The following is a 16107-nucleotide window of genomic DNA, read 5'->3' as shown; positions in this document are numbered from 1 at the left end:
TGTTCCACACCCTCTACCACCATCGGGTTGCTCCATTAGTAGAGAGGGCGCAGCTGATGTGGAAGTACGGCGGCCCGACAGACCTCGATCGTGCGTCATCGAAGGAGCTACCGAATGATGAGGTCTAGAGTCGCCTCGACCGGGTGCTGTAGCTGAAGCCTAAAGAGAAGGTCGATGGAAAGCCCAAACCTCTCAATGCCTCGGTGGTGTCCAAACTAGTATGCTCCCCTCTCTTTACTCTATGTTCTTTTCCCCTTTGCTTTCCTACTTTTTTGATTATGAGTTGCCTGTTTTGTAGGGACTTGAAGCTTACAAGTCCCGGCTACACCTTCCGAAGGGGCTAGAGCGCACGGCTCGGCAGGCCGCCCAGAAGGAGGCGGCGGATGCCAAGAAGAAGAAAGCCGAGGAGGCTCAGCGGAAGTATGAGAAGGCGAAGGAGATCGCCCGGCGCATGAAGGCCAAGGAAAATAGGAGTGACGTCGAGTCAGAGCTCGAGGCAGAGGGCCCCATAGAGGTGGATGACATGACTTTCTCTGAGGAGGAGGAAAGCTAGGAGGTCATTGTGACCTCAGCGCAGTGTAACGATCCTACGGCCGTGTCTGCTGGCAGTGAGCAGGAGGCGAAGAGGCGCGGTGATGTTCCCATGCCGAGGAAGCGTGCTACGAGCGCAGACACCACCAGCGAACGGGAGGCGAAGCGGATGTGGTCACCGTGCCCTTTGGTGGCATCACCAGTCTCGTCCCCACCTGTCGCGAGCACGGTCGAGCAAGCTAGGTGATTAGAGGAGCGGGCTTGCACCCGCGCATCGCCGAGGTCGGTGCCAGCGCGCGACTCACAGTGGGAGGATGTCCCACCTGTTGCTCCAATCGACGTGCCCTGAGCCAAAGATCGTGGTGACTCGTGGGCCGGGTAGGAGCCGGTTGGGTCGACTCCACCCCCGGCTGAAGTAAGGGGGCACGGGTCATAGCCTGGGAGCGGTCCTCGCCCTATGGGCCCATCGACGTTGGGTCTTGGTTTTAGAGTCATGCCGCTTACATCCCGGTGTGTCTTTCTTTATTTCTTTTCGATCTTGCTGTTGAGTCTTTTTTGGAGTATGACTGACCTATACTTTTTGACAGCGGCCAAATGCTGACAGGGTTGAGCATTGCCCCAACCTCCATGCAGGAGGTTTGGAGGCCCACCTTGCAACATGCCATGGCGAGCGGTGGAGAGAGCAGGGTGGCGGTGAGTCCTTTCCTTTTGGGGGGTGCCTCCCGGGTCGATTGCTAGTATGGCGGTAGCGGCAGCGACAGTGTTGGCGGTGATCCCGGTGGTGACAGCAGAGGTCACGTCGGAGGTAACCCTTGCGGCCCCTCCTCCACTGGCTGTGGTGGAAGAGGAGAGGGAGACGGGGTTCCCTGCCTCACTGGGCAGAGAGCTACATGGCTCACCCTCCCAGTCAACACCGAAGGTGCCGGGAGATGCGGTCGAGTCAGAACCGGAACATCTGCCAGTGGCCCACGAAGACGAGGTGGTGGGATCCCCTCCAACGATGAAGCGGATGACTTGGTGGAGTTGTCGGCACCGTCGTAGGAGCTGGCGGTGGTCTGGTCAGAGGCTGGACCCTCCAATGGGCTGGAGGAGACTGACCTAGTGTGGCCCTATCTTGAGGACCCAACGAAGGTCCGGTTCATCCTTCGGGATTCACAGGAGTGCCAGCTCTGGGACATCCTCGGGGGGAGAGGACTCACCATGGAGTCTGATCTTGCCAAGCTGTCGGTGAAGCTTGAGGATGCCCAGGAGCGGGTTTAGTCCATCCAACGGTTGGTCAAGGTCAACCTACGCCATGCCGTGGATGTGAGTGTCCCGCGCTTGTCCTTAACCCCTTAGTCTCTCATTGGTTGCCTTAGCATGCTTGCTTCTCATTTTTGCAGGGTCTACATGAGATGTCGTGCCGCAAGTCCCGTTTCCTTCAGATGGAGCATGCCCGGATGGCCAAGCTTGAGCGTTAGCTGGAGTCCGCTCTCTGTGAGTCCTAGGACTAGGCGGTGGAGGCGAATGAGGCGCTGATGGTGAAGCAGCTCACAGCAGAGCGGGCGACCGCCGCCAAGCAGGGGCTTGAGGCGGCGAAGGCCCGCCAGGCAGAGACTAAGGCAGAGCTATGGAAGTACCTGGCGGACATCGAGGCGGCACTCCAAAAATACCTAGAGACCCTTGGGTCGAAGCGGAATGCCCTAGAGTCAGAGCAAAAGGCCTGATCGGAGGTAGACCAAGAAGTGCTTGCGCTTCGGGGCCGGGTGATGGGGATGGAGGAGGCGAACACCCGGCTACGCGAGCAGGTGACCTAGTAGGCAGAGGGACTCTCTGTCCTTGAGAACACCCACCTCGATAAGTACCTTTTCTACTTTTGACATGTTGGTTTCTTCCTATAGCTTGATTCTGAGCTTGTTGTCCTTTTTCTAGAGCTGGGTGGAAAGGTGGAATCGTTGGAGCGGGACCTAGAGACGGCCAAGGCGACTTTTGGCCAAAATGCGGAGGCGCTGGCCAAGTTCCTTGAAGAGTGATGTGCTCTTGAGGGGGAACTTGACCAGATCTGCAATGTTGCCTAGCTTGTCATCTCGGAGGTCTTCGGGTCAGTGCCAAGTACCAGCACGCCCACCATCCGGTTGGTGGAGGTTCCGAATGAGGTTCAGGCCCTCATCACCCATGGGCTATTCTACAAAGCATCGGGGGTGTTGACTTCGATGGCAATGTACCACCTGGACCTAGACTTCGCCACCATCTACAGTGGGTATGCCGACGGTTGTAGCATGGAGGACATCTAGTCGCTCGAGGAGAGCTTGCTGCTACACGCAAGGTTGTTGACCGAGCAAGTCTCTACGTAGTGGGTGATGGATGCTCGCCATGAGGACATGGCCGGAAGCATGCATCAGGGGGACATCGCCCAACCTACGGATGGCATGGAGCCTGGGTTGAAAGTGGACATCGCCCTATCTTCAACCGAGCTGAATGTCATCTAACCAGGGAGTGAGCAGCCTGTGCCTTCGCCGGTCGCACTGACAGCAGATGCCGCCGGGCAGCCCCAATAGCTTGTAAAGTATAAGTAGTTTAGCGAATGTAAAAAGTTAAGTTCATGGGGGAGCCCCCGTGTAAACGTTCTTGTGTACTCAATGACTACAATCGGTTTTGTTTTTTGTGATGGAATCACTCCATTCAGGGAAGCTTGTCCCTATTCGTTCCTTAGTTTTACGTTAGCATAATTTTGTTTTTTAATCTTTCTTTTTCATACTTGCCCGTTTGTCCCATAGGCTACAACCTTAGGAGCCTGGGCGTGGCCCGTGAGGCTCAACTGCTCATAACCATAGGTAGAGGCGGGGTGTCGCCTGCCATCACTGCCGCTCGATGGTCGCCATCATCCTGCCGAGACTGACGCCGGTCGCTGATGATGTTGTGAGCGTCTTGGTTCGGCTCGAGCCGCTCGCATATAGGCGATCGGTGCGGAGCGGGCGCCAAGTCAAGACGAGGCGTAGATGTGGCCTCCTATGCCGCGCTCAGTGGCTGTAGCGGTGAGCGGGTGCAGCGATTTGTCTGGTGCGTCCCCAGTCCCCTGGTAGGAAGAGAGGCCACGAGTCAGTGTTGCGATGCGGAGCTCTCCGCCTATTGAACGGCGGCGGTTTCCACCAGTGCCCAGAGGTTCTGGTGGGTCGCTTGTTCCTAGGGGTCATTCGGCTTGGGAAGGCCACGTAGAAGCATTGCCGCAGCGGCAATGTTCTGGTCAGCCCGAGTGAACTATGGGGGATCGTTCCCCCCATCCATGATGTTGCGCCAGAACCAGCGGGCGTGACCCTAAGCGCCGCTCACCGGTTTATGCGCACGGGGCGCAGTATGGTGCACCGAGCGTGCCAGCGCAAGTGGCAGCTGGTTCTACCGTTGTTGTCGTAGCTCCTCGTCGTGCTCCCATGTGAGCGTGAGGGTCCCCGCATGAGGGTCCAGAGGGGTGTGAGTCTGCAAGGACTCTACTACCACCAGCAGTTGTCCCGGAGCGTCTGCCATAGCACACTTCTAGGACGGACGGTGGCTAGGTGCCTCGCCGCTGATGCTGGAGCCGTCACTCTCAACATCGTCATCCATGAGGTCGAGGAAATAGGTGGGAACATAGCTCGCCATCCCCCTGAATTCGGACGTGAGAGGGGGTGGCGCCGGCGTCCTTCGGAGCCCCTGGGCGTATGCATCCACAGGGGACATGAGGTCGTAGGGGAACCGGTCGTATGGCGGTCGTGGTAGGGACAACAGGGTTCCTCCGGATAATCAGCGGAAGATAGTGAATAGTAAGTAAATAATAGTATGTACATTACTCATAGTGGGGTTTGAGCAGAGAGTTTGCTCGGAATGAAGCGCATGCGCCTCGTCGTTGAAGTCATCATGCATCCCAGAGCCGAGGGAGGGCGCCCCCCGATGGGCATCGGAAAAAGTGCCTCCTCGTGGAGGTGTAGTACGCCGAGCCGGTCGGCGACAAAGTCCAGACTTCCAAAGAGGAAGGCCTGGGATGGCTCGAAGATGGGTGAGACCCACATCCCAATAGGTGGGAGTGCGGGAAATTCCAGTGAGCCGAAGCGAGTCGCATCGCTTGAGCCTGCCATGGCGAAGGTAGCGGAAAAGTGGGCCATCCGATGACCAAAAAGTGTTGAACGTACAACGTCTTCCCCACGGACGACGCCAACTGTCGGTGCAGAAAGTGACCAACACGTAAATATTTATAGTTTTGTCGTACGTTGTAATCGGAGGTGGCCTAGCACTCAATAACATAGGGTTTATACTGGTTTAGGCAACATGCCCTACGTCCAGTTTGAGTCGGTCGATGACTTTATTCCTAAGCCCAGGTGCTCGAAGTTTGTAGTGGGGTTACAAACGAGAAGGAGAAAGATAAGGGTACAAGAGGTCCGATCGGACTCTGATCAGAGGAGCCAAGAGTGATGGGAGCTCCACTATGCACTATGTGTTCGAGCGTGTGCTTGTGGTTTGAACCTGGCGGTTCTGTTGTTGTGAACTAGTGAACTGATCGATCTGAATGAACTTATCTGTTAGAAGAGAGCGCATCTCCTTGTATAGATGAAGGGGATGGCCTTACAAGTGAGAGGGAGAGAGTACGTTCGCTGCTAAGTCTTGCTACCCACGCCGGCAGATACAAGATGATGGTAGGCGCCCACAATACTGTTGAATGTCAGATGCACATGGGAGGTTGTGTCGTCTTCTTCAGGTATGGTAGATGTCGGTACCTGCTATACTGTTAATACCGAGAGGCATGTAGGGGGTTTTACCATGTTTGTCTGGCATGATAAATGCCGGTGCCCACAACACTGTCGACGCCTCAGAGGCATATGGGGGGAGCCTTACCGTATTTGTCTAGTATGGGAGTTGATGGCGCCCACAATACTGTAGGGAAAATGTCGGCGCCTACAACACTGCTTGCATTCTGTTATGTTAGGGAGGTCGTAGGGTACTATCCTACAGGTGTACAGGGTGTGGTCCTTGGTATTGCAGTTGACTTGAGTGCGCTGCCTTAGTTTCTTCGTCTGTTTCCTAGTCCTGACCGAGCGGGGGTCCTTGGTCGGTTGGTCCCAGTTGGCTCTGATTACGCTAGTCGGAGAGGAGCCGTAGGCAGGGGTCCAGCGCATTCCCGATCGGAGAAGCGGGCCAAAGTCAGAAGTGGCATTTTGGCTAGGCCTTTCGGTCGGAGAGATCGTCCGGAGGCGGGCTGGAGACCGAAGAGAGTGCTCCGGTCGGAGAGGTGGGCCGGAGTCGGAAGCGGGCGCCGTTCCTCCTCGGCCAGGCCTTCCAGACAGAGATTGGATCGTCCTTCTGGCCCGTCGTCTAGGTATTTGGGCCGGCCCATGAGTTGCGCGTTGCTCACAACGTTGTCTGTTGGGCCGAGCTTTTGTTGGAAAGCCAGTCCATGAGAGACTCTAGGTTTATGAACCCAACACTACCTATCCTAGGCGCGGGCGTTCCGTCGGGACGTCTGGGCTTGCCTCTCCGAATTTGGTTAGAGCATCTCCAGCAACATTACCTATCCTAGGTGCGGCCGTCCTGTCGGGACGTGCGTGAGTGTGGTGGGCGCGCCTCCCTAGCCGGCACGCAAGGTGCGGTGTGGCTCCCCTGCCCGGCATGGTCTTCGCGGTAGCGTGCTCCCCCTGCCCCGGCGTGGTCCTCTCGGCGGCGACCTGCCCCAGCAACGCGAAGGCCCTCCCCAGCGGCGTGGCCGCCTACGCGGGCTCGCTGGCTGCCCCGTCGCACCTCTAGTCACCTCTAGCTCCATCCATGGCTAGAAGAAGAACAAAAGAGAGGATGACATGTGGGACCCATATGTCATTCTCTGCTAGTATGAGTTTGGGTAGCCAGTTGTAGGTAGTACTGGTGGAGTTGGGAGCAAAATTTGGGTAGTATAAAAATGGGTGGCAACACAGAGAGAGAAATAGATAGTTTGTTTTAGGTAGTACTAGAAGCATACCCTGCGTGTTGCTGCGGGAATTGTGGATTAGTAGATTTCCGGGTACGATGAGTGGATAACAAAATGCTTATGTGTCTTGCTGACGTGGACATTATAAATTGCATGTTCTAGTGGATTTTAATTATATGTGATAGTGCATTGTCTAGTTGGATAACTTGCATGTTGAGATAAATACCTAGTGGAGTTTTGTTGATAAGAGTTATAAGAGTATAAGATAAGATAAGATTGCTGGAGATGCTCATAAGATTGCTGGAGATGCTCTTACATGGACAACCTCAAAGGACACGGACTAAAATGGGCCCTGCGTGAAACTTGGAGTATCAAATTGGACAGTCTCCCTAAAGCAAGTTAGCGGGCCGCCGAACAAATATTAACTCATGAATTGTACTGCCATAGTCAAAGCGTTTTTATGTTCAAAACTCGTTTTTTTTTTTTTTGAAAACGGTGAAAAACGATATCTGCACAAGAAGAGTTCGGTACAAATAGAGGCCCAGTTACTAGTGGTGACCCACCGCATGGGCCTGGGCTATCAGTCCAGCCCAGACCCACCTCCTTCGAAACAGCGGCAGCCCACACTAGAAACGCAGAAGCCACGACATGATTGCTGGCCCACTTGGCATCGCTTTACAGCCCATCTCCTATACGGCTATACCCGCTCGGCGCCTCCGCCTCGGCCGCTCCCGTTCCCGTCTCCGCGCCGCCGGCCGCCAGGATCGCCCCCTCCATCCTGGCTCATCTTTCCTCGCCGCGCGCCCACGCCTGGAACTCCGCTTGCGCTGCCACGCCGCGCGCCCACGCCCACTCCCGCTCCAGCGACAGGGGGTTACTGAAACGAGATCAACCGTAATCTGATTGACTGTCCTGCACTCTCAGCAAACCCGTGGCACAAATGGTGGGCACCGGGGAATCAGCTCGGGTTTAAGCCCAAGCCTTCGCCCCAAACCTACATGGCGGACACCAGTGCATCGGCGGAGGCGGAGGTTAGGAGCATCCTTGAACGCGCCGCGGAGTCTTCCTTCCCGCCGCTGCACGCCGTCCACCACCTCCTTTCCGTCGGGGTACGGCTGCTCCTACCTGCTTGTGTGCTGTTGAAGTGAGAGTGTTCACTAATCGCTGCTTGATCTCCAACATTCGTTTTCACCTCCGCATGAGCCCGTTAGATCAGTGGAGCGGTTGTTGCGGCTGATTTTTTTTATTGCTGTAAATGCTGGATTTAGTGCTTCTCGTGTGCTCTAGGAGCATTTAGTACTATCGGCTTCGTTTGTTTGAGCAGCTTTGCTCACCCGGGCAGTTGTTTCTCTAGTCTAGATTTCATATTTGGCTACAAGGAAGAGGGGCGTTGTTCTGTGATGTGGCCTCTTTCGGTTTCAAATTCTGACTGCGTTTTGTTCAGTGGAGAGGAACACTCTTTCTTCTGTGCCCCGAGTAAGCATTACCATTAGAGGTCTTTTTTTTTAATCTTGAGCTTTTCTCTATCTTCAAGCTCTTCTGCCATTCAGTACAGTGCACCCTATCTGCTGATACTTTATTCAGAATTGGATAAAAATAATTCGAACTCTGCCGTATTGCAGGTCTGTGTGCGTTGCATCTTGCGCCTGCTTGGAGCCTATAGCAGTGCTTGCTCACATGCATCTCTTACGGCATCAGCTTTGCATTCCTTTCTCGAAGAACACGATGATTCCATAAAAGGAGGGTCCTGTCCATGTCTATCAATGAATGATGCATATTGCTCTGTCTGCTTGGGAGTATTGCTGCCAGCCTTCAATCGAGATAAAGGTCTAGAAACACCTAATGGCATTTCTCATATTGACAACATCTCTTCAATGATGTCTCAAGTAGTGCAAAGGGAGGGTTACCAAGTTGACGAGTTTTCTCTAGAAATTTCACTACCGCCGGTTATAGCCACTAATGAGCGTGCAATTAGGTAATCATCTCTAGCTAACAATATCTGCGGCAGTTATCCTCTTGCTCCAAATTTTTATCGGTTGCTCATGGAGATAGCATTGTGTTAATCGTGCCAGAGTTCCATAAGTGTTTACATAATCGATATAAAAAGGGGATACAATCATATATTGTAAAGAATGTCATCACAACTTTGGTTAACTAGAAAAGGTTTAATCATAGCCAGCACTGGCCCATATTTAGTTTTATAAACTCTTAATGGATGATTAAATGTAAATTAATTTCTTTTCTGTTGTTCAAATTCACATGGGGATGTGTTGTCTTTCTAATGTCATGTGGTACCACATAAATGTTTGCATAACGCATTGACTTTTACCTGAACAGATTATATATGAAACAAAAATATGTCAATGAGAATTGGTTCAAGGACAAAATGTTTCCACAACAAACAATTTCAGTGAAGGAAGCCTTGCGACTTTTGATAGCACCATCACTCGAGAAACTAATGGTAAGTGTTTTCTTGACTGCATTTTCTTTGTAGTTCTGGTGATACAACATTCTAAAATTAATAGTTGCTTGTTCCCTTACTTCAACATGTTTCACCGTTTTTTTTTTTTTTTTTTTTTTTTGCAGAATGCTAAACATGGTAATAATTCATTTAGAATTTGCTTAGCATATAATCATGGTGATGCTTCACAAAAGCTTCATAGTTTACTGCCGAATGAGCACAGCCGTAAAAGGAAAACAGGTTTCATCATACTGGCTCTCATCTTCGGACACACTACTTTATTATACTTAAGATGGATGATGGATCATATTGTTCATCCATCTGAAGATTTTTGTGATGTTTTCACAGATTCAAGAAATGGAGGTGATACTTCAAATGAGGCCCATAAAAGGAATTCAGCAGATGGCAACAATAAACAAACAAGTGAATCAGATTCATTCATCTACAAGACTCTTGAGGGCATCCAAGATCAAGAATTCTGTAATGTATTTCAATTGCCTCCTGAAAAGGTGACTACTCTATTACTACCATAATATTGTTTTGTTGTTGGAAATGGGAAAATGTCTGTACCAACTTTTTCATCAACTAATTCGGTCGCTTCAGGTGTTCAAACCCTGCCATCTTGTAATATCATGCTTGAGATCACCTATATATCTTGGTGGAAGATATTTGAAGGTGTGCGTGGTTATCTTTCATCTAACTTGAATTGCCATTCATAGTAGATAAAGCATATGTACCTTTTCTATTTCACTAGGTTCTGGTTCCCTGATACTACATTTCACTGTCAGCTTTCAAGGAACGTCAGTCAGTCATGTTGGATAATAGATGATGAGAGAATGGGTGAAGCTTCAGTTGAGGTAAGCTTCTCTCACACTCTCCCTTCAAGAAAGAGTGCTACATCTAAGTATCACAGCCATTGTAGGAGATAGTTGGGGAGAATGTTCGTGCCATCTGCAGAGGTGATAGCTGCAAGTTCCATGCTGCTGGGAGAGAAGACATTGATGTAATGTTATAGTGAATTCTTGAACTGTGCCTGTTGATATTCCATGTGCTGAACATATCATATATGTAGGTACGGATGCTTGGATCTGGTCGTCCATTTCTAGTTGAAGTATTGAATGTTCGATCCATTCCATCTGAAACTGAAGTTCAACAAATTGAAGAGAAAATTAACAACTCTGAAAAGAAATATGTAAGAACTGAATTCTGACACAATCAAAATTGTAGAGTACACAGGAAATTAAACACAATTGAATATTTGCATTGCGTATGATTTGCTTATGCCTCATCATTCCTTAGGTCAGAGTTCGAAATCTCAAGTTAGTAGGTAATGAAATATGGACCATGATGCGCGAAGGAGAAGCAGAGAAACAGGTACTTTATGTAATTGAGGGTATCGCTTTGCTGGTGACACTGTTAGACCTGTTTCTGGCTTTCATTCAATCTTTTTTCCCTCTCATGTTGCGTTACTAGCTGAATCGCTGAATCTATTTCATTGCTGAGTTACTAAGGCTTATATTACTTTAATGCACAGAAGCAGTATACTGCCCTTATATGGACTTCTCGTAATCTGACAGATGATGATCTGCATAATATTTCTATTACAAAGGATATGGTATGACAAACCTGTGGTTGATGTTTTTTGAAATTACTTTGTTCGACAAACTCATGTCATGTTATAGCATTGTCACGCCTGCATTGTAGGAAATTGTACAGAAGACCCCAATAAGAGTACTTCATCGTAGAAGCCCATTAGAGCGGAAGCGCATTATACACTGGTGACCTCCAGCTTTATATAGTCCATTATTCAAAACATTGTATCATGATATCATCTGATAAGTATTTTTGTCCATCAGGATGGAGATTGAGAAAGTCACAGGCAGCTCAAGCTACTACTTGCTGCATCTATGCACACAGGTTAGTATTGCGACTAGCTTGCCATTTTCTAAAGAACATCTCTGTATATCCATTGTTGGTATATGTTGTTTTTCTGCATATCGAAATGGATTGAAAAATGTTCCAGATGTTAGATTTGTTTAATAGATATCAAGGTGATGCATGGTAAGGCCTAATTGTGCCCTTAGTTTTCTGGTTGCTCTTTCTAGTAATCCTCTGGTATATGTTTAATAGGCTGGAACATACATCAAGGAATTTGTGCATGGCGATCTTGGACGCACGCACCCCAAGTAATATTATCTTTATTTCTTTATTTAGTCTTTTTGTCACTAGCCAAATGCTGTCAGATACACAAATCTTTTCATGGAAAAAATATATATAACTGCATGTTCAGTCCTCATCAGTCATTTTGATATAAAGATTGAACTCATGACCTTGATTTACAGTTTTACTATGTTCCTGAATAGGCCTCGTTCCACTTTGCCTATTGCAGCATCGGAGCCATACTAGGGTGCAGAGCTGAGATATTGCAACTCGATGTCACTGATGTTAAGATGGACTTCCTCCAGTAGCCGGACCTTTAGCTGTTTAGCATGGCTGGCGTGCAGTCCCTACGCCTGCAGATGATGAGGTAGCGCGGCAATGACGAGCTCAGAAGAACGCTAATCTTTTCTGTCTACTCCCCGAGCAACGTCGTGGCAAATTCTGCGTACCTACATTTTTGCTAAGCGAGCCTAGCTTAACTGGTTGCGTGGAAGGTGTAATGGTATATCCAGTCACCTAAGTCAAGTCTTCTCCATCTCAAACTTTTGGTGTCCATTTTCTTCTAAATGAAAACCAGTCTAGTTTATGATCACATTTTCCCTACTTTTTTCTTCAAAAAAAAAACATTTTTGCCAGGTAGATTAAAGTGCACCTTCCATAGCAACATTTTTGTCTACGCTGTGGAGAAGATCATCCCAACTCATTTGGATCCATTGTTACCCCTCGTGCTGTTGTACAGTGAAATTTTATTTACTCTATCTGTTCCAAAATAAGTGCACATCCAATATTTTGAGGAGTCAACAAATCTCAAATTTTACTACATTTATAGAAAATAGTATTGATATTTGTATGTCTAAATAGGTTTACCATAAAAATATATGTCGTGATTACTAATCCAATGTTTTCAAATGTCTTCCCGATCCTAGTTGCCATGGCTCCGATACTAATCGTGACTAATCATGACTAATTGGGACTATTGTGACAAATTGTAGTGCATAGCTGATCGCGATGACATAAGTGAGCTTGACTAGTAGTGATTAGTTGGGACCTTGGACGACCTGAGAACATTGGATTAAAGGGCGAGATATGCACTTATTCTCGGATTCTCGGACTCAAGGAGTACACTCATTGTGTGATATCATGCACTGAAGCTCGGATATGTAATGGCCTAACAGATGGCGACAATACATGTGTTTGATTGATTGACTGTATTGGCATGTATCCAAACTTATGCAACGCAGCTTGCTCGTATTTAGTTGTCTGTATAGGGCTTGCACAGTGCTGAAAGCAGACCTCTAATGCTGCACCCAAGTCACACAAACATGAAATATTCTCATCCTTTATCTCTATTGAAAATATATGAGAGCTTAACTAAAACATGAAAGCGACTACATGCAATAAAATATAGACAATCAAACATAATTTATTAAGCATATGTTTATGCTGTCTAGGGAAATGTTCGGCTGGTATGGATTTATACTGTTCATGCTGAAAACACTGTTTATGCTGGAATGTTGTGAGAGAAAAATACTGCTCCGGCTGGAAAAAAAAAAAAAAAAAAGCCAAACAAGCCGGCTTCTTTCCCAACCGAACGCAGCCTAGGTTATGCACAGGCTAAGGCTAATGCAAGCAACCAATTAGACCCTTAAGGTAACTGGTGACTTGCATCCACTGAAGCTCGTCCGTACATGTTCCACATCGTTCAGCCGAAATGGAGGGAAGCAACTCAAATGATTACGGAGCCATATTATGCAAAAAGAGATATATTAAGCCAAATAATGAGGCAGCCTTGGTAACAAATGGACATATCATGGTTTAGCCCATGACACAACTTGTTCAAGATTCAAAATACTGTCACGCGTGAAGTATGTTTGGTACCAACATGTGCCCAACCATACTAAACAGAAAAAGGAACCTCAACAAAGTCTAAACAAGAACACCCCCCACAGTATACACTCCAGTAATTTGAAAATTATTAGCCAAGACTGAAACATCTTTCTGATTCAAGGTTTGTTGCACATCCACTCCAAGAAAAAGGTATCAACGAAGCTCAGGGCTGTTTGGATGTTGATCTGCATATAAAACAATGGCATGCTATTGCTCATGAAATCCGACATAAGTATAATGAACCTATTTAAGTTAGAGATTTAATACTTGCCTTTAATTACACAAACGGTTCAGTAGGATTGCAAAATCAGTCAGCAGCCTGCACATAAATATTTGTTTGAGGATTTAGACATAAATCACACTAAGCACGGATATTAAAACACTACCATGACTAAGGCCAAACCACTTGAGATTTCTAAGACCAAAAATGATAAATGGCTCAAAATATCACTAGTGAAAATTAGTGGAAACAAGTTTTAGGCACAATTTCAATTACATGTGTTAAAGCTGAAGATGGCAGATTCATACAAATCATGTACATCCATGAAGACATAGTACAAAATCGCTAGGAGATAGAAGCAAAACCTGGTTAAGAGGGTTGTCTGGAGACTTCTTCCACAGTTTCCATATCATGTCTTTGTACTGGTGCAGCGTTAGGCCTGGTTTTTCTTCCTTCAGCTTAGGGAGCTCTGCCTCTTCAAATGCCTATCATAAAATTATCACAAATGCATTCAATCACCAAACATATATCAAACAGTAGAAAAACTAAATGCCTACTGAAGCACAAAAATTTACACCAAGGGTCAAGGTATTGAAAATTATCGCAAATGCTGTGCTGAAAGTGAATATAAGAAGACCACAGTTGTGAATTCTTCAGAAGAATTATATGCCACTTCAATATTTTCTATGTATAGACAAAGCACTATTCTGTATGTGTTTCTTCCTTTAGAAAATGTAATACTGCTGATCACATTGCTTCTGCAGTATAGCAGTGCAACCAAGATTTAAGATAACTCAGCAGCAATAATATAAGTCAAACAGTGTGTGTTGAGCGGAAACTATTCTAAATTTCTCATTCTTAAATTGCAGTACCATATGGAATTAGGAACTGGATTGAAAAATAGGCATATTAGAATGTCCCAAAGCATTGGACCGATTTGGAATAGCAGAGTAAAAGAAAATCATGCAACGCTACAGCATTATTAATTTGCTATCCCATATCAACTATGATGATAGTGTGCTATTTTCAAGCGCTCCAACAGGTGTTGCAACAGTCACTACCATGGATGGGTGTCCCGTTCATCTGTGCCTATGGAAGTTTTTTTTAACAACTTGTAGCTCATGTAAGAGAGCACGGTAGTTCTTAAATTTAGCTCCTCATTCCACAAGGACTAAATCATTTTTAACTGCGATTACAGCGCCTCACATATCTTTCTCAATCATACAAAAAAAATGATATATCTACGTTACTAGTATAACATATATCTATTTTCTTTGTAATTGTGGTGCAATCCTACCAAATTTCACATAGCTATAAAGTTATTTAGTAAAAGAGCATATAAGAAACAAAATTTGGTAAAATTAATATACCTTAAAGGTCGACTTGAGGCGTCGCTCAGGATGCTTGTCAGCGGGCAGGGACACCTGCGGATCCAGGACCGACATCCGCGCGATGGCCTCCTCAACTGACCTGGCCTCGATGAGGGAAACATCCCTGTTAGTGTTTTCGACGAGCACTACGCGCTCGTACTCCTCCTCCTCGGCGACCCGCGCGGCGCGCTTCTTGGCGGCCTCCGCCTCCCGCTCGAGGCGGAGCCGCTCCTCCTCGCGGCGGCGCGCGAGCTCGGCCTCCGTGACCTTCGGGGGCGGGGCGGCGACGCGGGACGCCTTGCGCGCGGCGGCCTTGGACGGCGCCGACGCGGAAGCGGCGACGGCGGCGGCCTCGGCCTCGGCGAGGCGGCGGTTCTCGGCCTTGCGCGCCGCGGCCTCGGCGCGCTTCTCGGCGTCCTCCTCCCGGCGGCGCGCGGCGCGGGACTTGGGGCCCTCGGCCTCGGCCCAGTGCTGCTCCTCCTTGGCGCGCTCCTGGCGGTCGGCCTCCGCGGCGGAGCGGCGCTCGCGGGCCACCTCCGCCTTGGAGTTCACGCCCATCTTCTTCGGCATCGCGGGGCCCCCTCTCGTGCGGCGACTGGCGGCGCGGCGTGGGGCTGGGTGTGACGGCCGGATGGGCCGAAGCAAGTGCAATCTGGACTTCCGCTATGCGATTCGAGGGAATGGAGGGTCGGCGAGGTGTCTTGGCTGGAGAAATTGGCCGGCGGTGGGGACTGCGGTCCTGCGGAGTCTGAGGAGGACGGAATGGGGTGAGATGCTGAGATGCACACGTTTCGCTTCCTGAATGCAGTTTCGTCGGGCGATTTGCAAAAATGGACTCGAACACGTTTCGCTTCCTGAATGCAGGCCTCGTTTAGATTGCGAAAAAATTTCAACCCGATGAATAGTAGCACTTTCGTCTTATTTGACAAATATTGTCCAATTGTGGACCAACTAGGCTCAAAAGATTCATCTCGTGATTTCAAACTAAACTGTGCAATTAGTTATTTTTTTTACCTACATTTAATACTCCATGCAAGCGGCTAAAAATTGATGTGATGGAGAGAGAGTGAAAAAACTTGGAATTTGGATGTAATCTAAACAAGGCCGCAGTTTCGTCGGGCGATTTGCAAAAATGGACTCGAACATCAGTCGTTTATAAATTTGACAGTGAACTCATATTCGCAGATATAAATGAGTTATTATAATTAAGAAGTTAATCTTTCGAGTGTTATTTTTTTTTTTTAACTTTTTAGTTTCATCTCGACCTCTGCCCTGTCCTCAATTTTCGTTTTTCACCTATTATAAAAATCTTTTTTCTCAGATTGTACAATTAGCCATGTAGTGGGCTCAGATCTGGGGACGCCATGCCAGCAAGTGTCTACTCTTGCAAAAAAAAAAGGGGGGGGGGGGGGGGGGGGGATGCCACAAGATCCATCGAAGAAAATGTATTTTTTCGTCGTCAATATTATCGCGACCAGAAAACTTCTCATCAACACTGGGAATGATCGTGTGAAATCTCTAGCAGTGTCTAAGGCTAGTTTAAGCAGCCTCCAAACAAAGGTCTTAACTCTCA

The 16107-nt window shown here is 48.2% G+C and overlaps 2 protein-coding genes across 4 annotated transcripts; one reads left to right on the top strand and one right to left on the bottom strand.

Moving 5' to 3' along the window:
• The first annotated feature begins 7167 nt into the window (after positions 1-7167).
• LOC136493481 (uncharacterized) lies at positions 7168-11843 on the top strand. Of its 3 annotated transcripts, none has more exons than XM_066489568.1 (15): positions 7168-7545; positions 8059-8411; positions 8774-8897; positions 9023-9137; positions 9246-9406; positions 9501-9572; positions 9686-9754; positions 9820-9900; positions 9970-10089; positions 10197-10271; positions 10432-10512; positions 10602-10675; positions 10754-10814; positions 11028-11083; positions 11287-11843. In XM_066489568.1, the coding sequence occupies exons 1-15, from the start codon at positions 7435-7437 to the stop codon at positions 11363-11365; spliced, it is 1632 nt and encodes a 543-aa protein (XP_066345665.1). In that variant the 5' UTR covers positions 7168-7434; the 3' UTR covers positions 11366-11843. The 3 variants fall into 3 exon arrangements, with proteins under 3 accessions (XP_066345665.1, XP_066345666.1, XP_066345667.1); XM_066489569.1 differs by lacking the exon at positions 7168-7545 and adding an exon at positions 7748-7912; XM_066489570.1 differs by lacking the exon at positions 7168-7545 and adding an exon at positions 7748-7912 and having other exon boundaries at positions 8059-8263; positions 11287-11842.
• A 961-nt stretch (positions 11844-12804) lies between these two features.
• LOC136491284 (uncharacterized) lies at positions 12805-15355 on the bottom strand. Its single transcript, XM_066487547.1, has 4 exons — positions 14535-15355; positions 13530-13649; positions 13216-13263; positions 12805-13129 (listed from the first exon to the last, which is right to left on the bottom strand). The coding sequence occupies exons 1-3, from the start codon at positions 15102-15104 to the stop codon at positions 13252-13254; spliced, it is 702 nt and encodes a 233-aa protein (XP_066343644.1). The 5' UTR covers positions 15105-15355; the 3' UTR covers positions 12805-13129; positions 13216-13251.
• Between the last annotated feature and the right edge of the window lie 752 nt (positions 15356-16107).

The sequence above is a fragment of the Miscanthus floridulus genome, chromosome 11 (genome assembly GCF_019320115.1).
Source record: "Miscanthus floridulus cultivar M001 chromosome 11, ASM1932011v1, whole genome shotgun sequence".
In the NCBI taxonomy this organism is placed as follows: domain Eukaryota; kingdom Viridiplantae; phylum Streptophyta; class Magnoliopsida; order Poales; family Poaceae; genus Miscanthus; species Miscanthus floridulus.
Note: the sequence above shows the minus strand (reverse complement) of the source record. Positions and strands in the feature narration are given on the sequence as shown.